A 10,141-nucleotide genomic window follows, 5' to 3' on the forward strand; every position below is an offset into this window, starting at 1 on the left:
CGCCTTCGTATTTCCACAACATTTGAACGATTTTTTTACATTTCAAAGACATGAGTGATAATTGGATTAAAAAAAATGAAAGAAAAAGAAAAAACCGAAACTAACAATCTAGAATGCCATAATTTCAGAAACCATCCATGGAAGGTCAGGGGATCGATTTGTTTTACTGCCTTCGAGGTATCAATTCTATTGGTCACCAGATATATTGGAGGTATGCAACTGATCGATGACGTTGATGGCTGCTGGGTCATGACGTCATCAGTCAGATTTACAAACATGAACCTACAGAGAAGCTTTTTATTGGCATCATTAACACCATTTTATTGGCAGAAGTTGACACGTTTTGTTTAAAATATCATATCTGCATTCTTGACATATACAAACTGTAGCATAGAAAAAGCACATGTAAAAAAATGTTTTTATCTCTTACCTTTACTTCTAAATGAAGTCCTTCTGAAGCATCCCTAACTTGCTTGTAGAAGTCTTCCTTATCTTTCTTCACTTTAAAAGTCTCTCTGTCTCAATGGAAATCACTGCCAGTGAAGGCGGTCATCCTCCATCCGTCCTGTTCCGACTCTACGTTTTCAAGTCTTTTCGGTGCCGAAAGGAAGCGCCGATGTATTTTTATAAGCGGCAGATTTAACCTGCTATTTATCAGACCTAATTTATATGAACTATTTTTTACATATTTTAATCTTAATCCAGTCTACCGTCTCTGTATTTCATATGTAATTTAACAGTCATCTAAAGAAATAACGGAAACATGGAACGCATCAATATGCACCTTCTGTCGTTCTGCAGTCACGACCTCGTCTTCACGGTAAAACAATGCAGGCTGCAGACAGAAGACAGGTGAGGGTTTCAATCTCACAATTTAAGCTTCGTCAACGGAGGCATTTCTCTTTTGTCTTGAATGTCTCATTGTACCGCCACCGTTCCTATTCATATCTAAAATCATATTGAGAACAATGTTTGCGGACAGCAAAGTGGGAGTTTCGCTGTACGGCCAAACACGCTTCTACTGTGTGCATGTGACAAGAAACACTTTGGATCTTAGATCAACCTTTACCCTTTATTGACCTCTCCTTTTGTTTATGTCACACTGAGACCCAGATTCATGTTTACAAGGAACAACCTTTCAAATTCAGTAGTGAGGAACAAACATTGCTGGTATTAAAACATTGTCATCCAAAAGAGCCTCAGTCATGGACTCACAGGGTCTCCCTACAGCCTGGGGTCAAAGCCTTGAGATGATAGAGCATTTAAGATGACCAGACTCCATACAGAGTTTGGGAGAAACAAACAGCAACATATCTATACTTGCAAATCTCGTGGTAAACAGGACGATGTTACACGATACAACATGTAAGAAGTGGCCACTATGGATTGTATCCAAATGTATGTAATGGTAGGCGAAAAGAGCAAATAGTTCAAGCTTTTCATTAAATGGGTTAAAACACAACCAGACCCAAAGGAGGGACTGAGTTTGAGTCCAACGGGCAGCTGGCGGCGCTGAACTCAAGACCAGCTTCCGTAAACCCACTGGATTCATCGTGGCGTGAAATACAGCCCCAGCACCTCCAGCGTCTGCCGGTTTCAAACCTTACGATCGGTGAACCGAATCACGCGAATGCCGTTCCTGATTCGACTGAGATGGATCGCGTCGGGCCGAAACACCCCAGCTTTTCCCGGTGACTGACAACGTGATTTCAGCAATGGCTACATATGCATTTTTCATCCTGACAGAGGAAGGCCTGCATAGACTCCGTCTTCGGGCTGGATTTCACTGTGCGCGCAATTATTAGCCAAGTGATTATTTTGATCATATCCTCATTTTATCCATAATTTCCACTCCAAGCTGTATAAACTTGAATGCTTATTGGATTTAATGCATATGAGGTGGTGAGTATTCGTGCACCGAGGGAGAGCGTGGCCTCAGGTGATCAGCAGCCTACATCAAGGTGCGCATAACTATTAAATGACAGAAAAGAGATTTAACTGACTCTGAAAAGTCAACAATTGTAAAAAGTCTTTCAGAGGGATGCAGCACTCTTGAACTATCTTGAACGATCGCTGAACCATCAAACGTTCTATTGGAAATAGTCAACGGCGTCGCCAGGAACATGTCGAGGAGAAACGACGCAAACGAACCGCCAAAGATATGAGAAGAATCAAAGATGAAGCTTCCAGGAAGCCGTTCTCCTCCACGGCTGCCGTATTCCACAGCCGCAACCTAACCGAGTGTCTAGAAGCAGCAGGCCTTCGGCTCTCAGGGACATGGACGAGATAAGAGGCCGAAAGCCGACCGCACAAGTTGTCTGCTTCCCGCTTGATTCTCACCCGCTGCCATCAAATGATCAACTACGATCAACTTTTGATTTATTCAGTGTGGGACACTGCTGCTGCTCACCCAATACATTTCCCCACTGGAGGTAAATGAAGTCTCATCTCATCTTGTGAAAAGGTGATAAATACAGGAAGAGAAAGAGTCCCCTTGAAGGACCAGGGTTTCCATGCTGTCCGATGGGGAAACGCAGAAGAGCAGCCAGTCGGGTCCCATGTTCTGGCCTGATCGACATAATCACTGGCGGACAGAAAAGGGAATTAAATACTTTGGAGCTGTTATTTTAAAGTGCCCGTGCTTCACTTGGAACACCGAAAGCAGCGCTTCACTTGGTGTCGGAGTGTTTCTTTTGTGCTCCTGTGTGTTTTTTTATTCCCCGCTGACACAACTAAAGGGACTCGTCCCTTCACGAGAGGGAAGCTCGCATCACTTTTGTTTTACCGTCGAAAACACTAAAACACAGGGGTGAATGGTGCCTTCGGACATAAACGCTGACTTATTTTTGGTCTAAATAAGTGATTTCAAAATAATCTCAACGTCTCTGTAAACATTTATCACGGGTCTCTGTGTTTGCTCTGAACATAGTATCTCATGAGACTGGGATAAATCCAACGCTGTGCGCTGGTCTGAAGATCCCTCAACCTCCTCATCTTTGTTTTTTTGTCAATACTTTGGCGTTCATTTCAAAGTGTATCTGTGCTTTCTTGTAACTCTCTAACTCAACCAAGAGCACATCTGGTGGATCCATTTTTCCCCCGCTTCCTTTGAAAACTGCGACGCCGTCAGCGAGTACGAATACGTTAAGTCAGAGAGGAGGTGCTGCGAGGAAGGCGGAGAGGGAGCGGACCTCGGGAACATTCAGGGCGGTGCAGTAACCTGGCTGCTTATTGGACGAGGACGACGGAACAAAACTCAAATCTATTGGCGAATGGCCTCTTTTGATGCGACAGGCATACAGTTTAGACACCAGGTTCACTTGAAAAACCAGCATCGATTTCAGCTGGAAAATAGTGAGAGCGGTCTTTTTGAAGCCTGCTTGCCCAAGTCTTACACTCTGTTCTTCAAGCGCCACACCATCAGTGCGCAGGCGGCCACTCCCGAAGCCACCAGGATATATCTTGAATAAGCGCCCAGGATGCAGGAGGCCATCTTTACTGAATGACACGGCGTATCCAGCTCTGCTCGGTCCGCAGCTCGCGGCCGCTCGGGGCAGAGGGAATTTTCGGCGGCGGTTCCCCCGGTCGCATCCCGTGCGTCACGTTGAGCTGCCGATTCCGAGGTTTGACCATCCATGTTGAGGACCGATGGCTCCTCGGCCACGTGGCCCACACTGACCATCACTTCCTGGAAGCTCTGCCCAACAGACTCGTAGTCGTTCTCCTCTGGCTGATTGGCGTAAAAGGGGAGTCCGTTAACCTGGCCCGACGGCGTGCGGGCCGTATTGGCACAGCAAGACTGAACCCGCTCTGGCGCCAAGACGCTGATTTCCAGACGACCGCTGTCACCCGAATAGGGCTCCGCAGGCATCTGGGCCACGCCAATGGTGGGAGACTCGGGCTCTGCGGCTGGGATGCTAATGAGTTGGCCGGGCTTGGAGAAGCACACAGACGCTTCATCACCGAGGGATCTGCTGAGCTGGTCCGCAGGAGGGGGGGCTGATGTAGCTCCATCTCCTGCATGCAAGGTGCTCCTCGCCACCTGTGGTTGAAACGAAAGTGAAGGGAAATAATTGTGTTTTAAAGCCAAGCCTTGACTGCCGACTGAGTTACAAACATTTGGACTTATGGGGCAGAACGGAACAGCATTTTTCCTTCCGAGTCCCCTTTGAACTGGTTTCTTTTTGAGCCTTTGCTTGAGGTTTGCACCCCTTAAATGTCTGACCGGCCTTTTGTGACGAACCGCGTCAAGAGACAAACCATTCTTTGCTTAGGTTTCCACAAGTTGAAAGGAAATAATAGGGTTTAAGCCTGAGTCGGCTCGTAACGGTCATGTGGGTCAGTTCCGTTCGCATCTCAAGCCGATAAATTATACATTTATATTATTAACATGAGGAAGATCAATAGGACAAAGGCAGAGCAGATGGAAGCTGAAAAGGGTTGTATGGTTTTCAGGGAGGAGGTGAGAAAGGCTCAGGGTGGTCAGGGAGAGCTTCCAGATGGTTGGACAGATACAGCTGGTGTGATCAGGGAGACAGCGAGGAGAGTACTTGTGTGTCTTCTGGAAGGAAAGGATTTCAGGTGTTCAAATGTGGGTACTATGTGACAGAAGACTATCGGCCAGAAGGAAAGGTGTACAAGACAGTGGTGAGACCAGCGATGCTGGATGGACTAGAAACTGTTCCAATGACCAAAAGACAGCAGGCAGAACAAGAGGTTGCAGAGATGAAGATGTTGAGGTTCTCTTTGGGAGTGACCAGGATGGAGAGGATCAGGAATGAGTCTATCAGAGGAACAGCACATGTTAGATGTTTTGGAGAGAAGGTCAGAGAAGCCAGACTGAGATGGTTGGGTCATGGACAGAGGAGGGATAGAGAATATATTGGTAGACGGATGCTGGAATTGGAGCTGCCAGGCAAGAGGTCTGGAGGAAGACCAAAGAGAAGATTTATGGAACGTAGGGAGAGAAGATATGAAGGTAGTTGGTGTGACAGCGGAGGATCCAGAGAATAGGGTTAGATGGAGAAAGTGGACTCGCTGTGGCGACACCTGAAGGGAAAAGCCAAAAGGAGGAGGAGCAGAGGAGAAGAAGAAGAAGAAAAAGAAGAATGTTCCTGAAATTCAATTGTCCATAGATTTAAAATCCATGACACTATTTCCCACCCAGCCCCCTGGAACTGCTATTTCTACGATTCAGAGTGAAACAAACGGGTGTCTGCGAGCCCCGCTGACCTGAGGTGAAAAAATAGATTTCGGTGCAACAGATTTGCAAACACTCACTTGTTTGGTGGGTGTTTTCTTGACTGGTCAGATACTCATCAACATGAAGTAGTTTGTCAAAAATGATTGATCTGGCTGTGATCAATGAGAGCGACTGCAAGGAATAAAAGCCTGACGAGCCAAACGGACCCACCGGCCGCAAATGAAGACACTGTGTGTGTTTTATAGAAGGATCTATGACCGTTTGCCCAAAAGCATTAGCGTGATTTCAGACTGCTATCGATTGGTTCTTTGATCAAATATAAAGGGATTTCTTTTTCATTCACCGTTACAACAGGAGGTCCGGAAATTTCTTCAGGCTGACCCATAACTTCAAACACTTTCTCCTGAGGAGGCTCCGTGTCCTGGACCGGAAGCTTCTCTGGCGTCAGCGTGGAGGCAGACGGTTGACAGAGCTCGTCATGGTCTACCAGAGTAGACGCCAGGCTCTGGACTGTTGATGCTGGTGGAAGATTTGGCTGGATCTGAGATTCTAGGTCACTCTGGTTAATAGGACCAGAAGGCAGAGGAGCTGCACTGAAGTTCACTGAATTCCTGCCACGGTCAGGAATCAAATCTCTAGAGAAACTCTGGATGTCCGGTTCAGAGTTTTCCTCTGGGTCTTGGTGAGCAAACATCTCTCTCTCTTCTGTGGGCGCTGCAGCAACTTGTAGGTGTGGGGTCGTAGGAGAAGGTGGAGGCGTGGATTTTGGAGGCCTCACTTCAGCTATCGTGGATTGTGGGGGCTTTGGAACTTGGACTGCTGAACTCTGCGGGATTTCTGACTCTTTTCTGGTTTCTAGCAGGGATGGGGTCTTGACTGCCGGCTGTGGAGGAGCTGCTGCTGCTGCTGCAACTCGAATCTTGTCACCGCTTTCTGTAAGGGACACGGGATGAAGAGCCGATGCTGGATGTCTGATGTCCCGTGCTGGAGGAGACCCGGGGTTGACATCTATGGTGAAGACAAGCAATATTGCATTTTGAGTCGGTTTCATTTAGCTCATGACCAAAGACCTGTGAAATGTAAAAGGAAAACTGCAGCTGACCCTGAAGGGTTTCAATTCAGGACAAGTCACCTGCTGTCCTGCTAAGCCCATTAACCAACAGGAATCCGTGACACGACCAAAACCAGTGAGTCGATCCAAAACAAAGACCTAATCCCAGACACCAGTTTGGAAACCCAAAGTCCCACCAGAGTTCCAGAGCCCACGAGGCGCGAGCAAATTCATGATCCCCGAGAGCCACTACTTGTTTCCTAAACAGCAAAACGGCAAATGCTTAGTGGCAAAGTGAAGGTGGCACAGACAACAGGGGGGTTGAACTACATCGAGGGCGGTGCAGGGAAGGTCTTTGTCTTTCGGCCCAAAGCAGGACAACATCAGGCGAAGACAGGAGAGAGGACACGTGACAAACACCGGCGGCCATCACTTGGCCGAAATAGATCAGATGCAAATGTCCAGGGACACTAGGCCAATATCACTTTCTCGACTGAATAATCAGATGCCGTCACATACCGTGCACGGGGGCGTCGCTCACGGACTTCCTCTGAACCCCTCTCAGGGTGTCGTACTCCGCTCGGATCTCCCTTGCCATGGTCCCTTGCTCACATGCCTCGAGAGCCTCGATGAACTGCTCAGGCCACTTCTCTCTCCTCTTCAGGCACTCCAGAAGAAGCACCATGCCGTTGCTGTTGCCATGCTGCTCTATCCTTGCCTCTATAATTTCCTAAAGACAACAGATACGTAAAATCAAACATAGCCTTGACCTTTGTTCCATTCATTGACCAGCGTCGTCACTGCGGTCCATCCTGGACCGGTCGCCGGTCGATCGCGCTCCCCTCACTCTCTCATTCATGCGTCTGATGGAGGCTCTGGACCCAATGCATGCTTTTGAGGGGCCGCAGGAAACTGGAGAACCCGGAGGCCAGCCGTGCAGGACTGGGGAGAACATGCCGCCTCCGCACAGAAAGACCCCCAAGCTGGAATTGAACCGGGGACTTTCTTGCAGAAGCGCTGTGAGGAGGAAGCGCTAACAAGACTGCACAGCAGCAGTCTGGACGGCAAACAACTGAGCAGCCTGAGGTGCATCTGTGCTGCTTCCACCACCTCACCGCCTCCCCGTCACATGTCCTGCCCTAACTGCTGTCTGTCTTACCCTTGCTGGTCCCAGCCTGCACACCTCTTGCCTATTTTTGTTTATTTATTCTATTTTGCTCGTCGCTATTGTCACGTTATATTGTCGTTTATTTCTGGTTGGCTATTTTTCACCCTGACTGTTCCAACCTGCAGTCCGTTCTTCTCCCTGATGTTGTTGCTGTTGTTGTTGTTGTTCTCCCTGCTGTCTGTTCATTCCTGGATGTCTTTGCTATCTTCTGTCATCGAACTGTCTCACTACTTATATTTATATTCATATCTTATCTTTTCTTGTACATCTCTGCCACCTGGACCTTTTTGTTAAAAAAATAAAAGGATGTAAGTAACTCACTTGAGTATTTATTACTTTTGGTTGGCTGCAAAGGAGTGCTGCAATAGCAAAGTTTGTTACCAGTGGAATAATAAGAATATATTCAGAAGAAAAATCTGAAACAAAGATAAGAACATGAACCCATAATAAAAGAAAAATATTTTAAATCCATCCCTGCTACGGTAAGAGAATAACTCGACCTAAACTAAGGAGGAACGTACGAACTGGTTCACATATGAGGAATTTCTGCCAAAATGATTGTATCGGGACACGAGGCTTCAGCTCTTGTTCCGGATCACTCACCCTGTCGTAACTCGTCAGGCACGGCAGGTGGATCACCATTCGTCTGGCATTTAAATTGTCCACAATAGCCGGCATGTTGCTTCGCAGGTACCCGTTGTACAGTTTGTCACTGATGAATGACATCTGGGGAAGGAGTCAGAAAACACACGTTGTCTCGAGTGAACAAAAACACTGAGGAATTTCATAAATGACTACAACAATTTTTAACAATTTCCTTTGGGATAAATAAAGTTGTTCTTACTTTGTGGCACTGACATGAACACCTTAAGTAGCAAGTAACCAACATGATTCTGTGACTAGATTCTAATGCCCTCGCAACAGCAAAATGTCACATACTGATAAAGGAAAACAAAACAAACATAAAACCTGAACTTTCTCCTGAAAACATCTTTTAAAACGAGGATGCAGTTTTTTCTTCGTTAGTTGTCGTCACTGAAACTGAATACGAAAGTGAAAGTAATATTTTCCCTCCTCGGTGACATCGGCGCAAGAGACTTTGCTTTGGTTTGCTTTTTTTATATCAAATGATAATTCATAATTATTATTTTGAAATGAAGTGTAAGAGAACGAATGTGACACTTTAAGAGGACACGCGAGAGTACTGAATACAATGCCAAAAAGTCACATTGAATGAAAAAACCTACTGGGAGACTGATGATTTTTCTTTTTCCTTGAACTCAGAAAGGGTTTCCATTACGTTTTAAGAGTTAAATAATGTACACAAATACGTAAAAGCCGATCGCGCGGATCCGCGGGCGACGTGGGAAGAGCCATTTTAAAGGAGCGTCAACATAGTTCACACTGATCGACACGACGCAGTCCGGCATGTCGCGGACCCTCCCTTCAGTGGCGCCACCGGCCGCCCCTCCATCGTCTTTTAAGGCGAGTTTTGGGTGTTTTCTCCCCCGGGTTCACCTTGACTAAGTGTGCAGGTCGTCGGTTCCTCAGCAGCCTCACTCGTCCGGGACGCAGACCTTCTTCCTCGTCCGAGCCCGCAGCCCTGCGCGGCTCCGCCTCCTCAGCCGGAAGTCCACTCCCACTGGGCGACGTGGACGTCAATCAAACAGCTCGGCCAATCAGCACGTTGGGATCGGGCTGCCGGCTCGTGCCTCCGCACACGCGATTCTTAAGTACATGCAGAACTGGGCCGGTGCGTAAAATGTAGAATAATAGATTCATAAGTCAAAGTTACTATTTCTTAATCTTATATATACACTGTGTTGACTGTTAAATCATAAGAAGTAAAAGACAGAGAAGTGATTCGTTTATGAATTTTTATTGAGGAACCAAAGTTTGTGCAGTGTCTTTGCTCCAAGGTGATTCCTCCTCTTAGACAGCCGCTCCCCAGCCTTAGAAAATACTCTTTCAGCACCGACACTTTACCTACAACAACATAAAAAGTGAATTTATCAGACTCAGAATCATTTATTTAGGCCACGCAATAGTGTTGGTGGAATTTGTTTCCGGTACAGCACATAATGCTCACATCTCTCCTGTGTCAGTTCCATCGTCAACGATACACTACAGACAGAAGATCGAGCCAAGCAGACGGGACACATCACACATCAAGACAGTGATTTGTTCAGAGTCCGTATAGCTGTTGGAAAAAAGCTGTTTTTAAATCTGACAGATTTGGTTCTGAGCGACCTGTAGCGCCTCCCAGAGGGCATGAGTGTAAACAGGTGGTGTGCAGGGTGTGTGTGGTCTGAAGAGATTTTGATTGAACGTTGTGTGATGCGTCTTTGATACAGAGTGTCTATGGGAGGAAGAGTGTGAGCCATGATTCTGGATGCTTATTGATAATCTGAAAACAATTCAAACCTCTTACCAGAACAGAGTGAAACTATGGCGGAACATTGCATTCACTTGTTCAAAAAATAGACACCCTATCTCATGATTTCGAGATCAGGATCTCGTAATTACAGGAATAAAATGAATAAAGCAACTGTTACGGCTCTTTAACTGACTACCATATGTGTCACAGGTCATTCACTTGATAAACTGTGCAATGAGCCACCGTAAAATATAGGGAATCATCCCCTGCAGACCCTGTTAATGAGATCAATTCCTGAGGTTTGAGCCCTTTGCTGTTGCCAATGACGGGTACAGTGCCAAC

The 10,141-nt window shown here is 46.6% G+C and overlaps 1 protein-coding gene across 1 annotated transcript; it reads right to left on the minus strand.

Moving 5' to 3' along the window:
* Positions 1-1,053: 1,053 nt before the first annotated feature.
* Positions 1,054-9,034, minus strand: LOC147238145 (uncharacterized). The gene is made up of 5 exons (XM_086159758.1): positions 8,941-9,034; positions 8,026-8,148; positions 6,774-6,984; positions 5,547-6,211; positions 1,054-4,042 (listed from the first exon to the last, which is right to left on the minus strand). Exons 2-5 carry the CDS (start codon positions 8,146-8,148, stop codon positions 3,392-3,394), a joined length of 1,650 nt encoding a protein of 549 aa, XP_086015884.1. The 5' UTR covers positions 8,941-9,034; the 3' UTR covers positions 1,054-3,391.
* Positions 9,035-10,141: the final 1,107 nt, after the last annotated feature.

The sequence above is a fragment of the Fistularia commersonii genome, chromosome 1 (genome assembly GCF_037954325.1).
Source record: "Fistularia commersonii isolate RoL2024-O1a breed Wild chromosome 1, RoL_Fcom_v1.0, whole genome shotgun sequence".
Taxonomy (NCBI): Eukaryota; Metazoa; Chordata; class Actinopteri; order Syngnathiformes; family Fistulariidae; genus Fistularia; species Fistularia commersonii.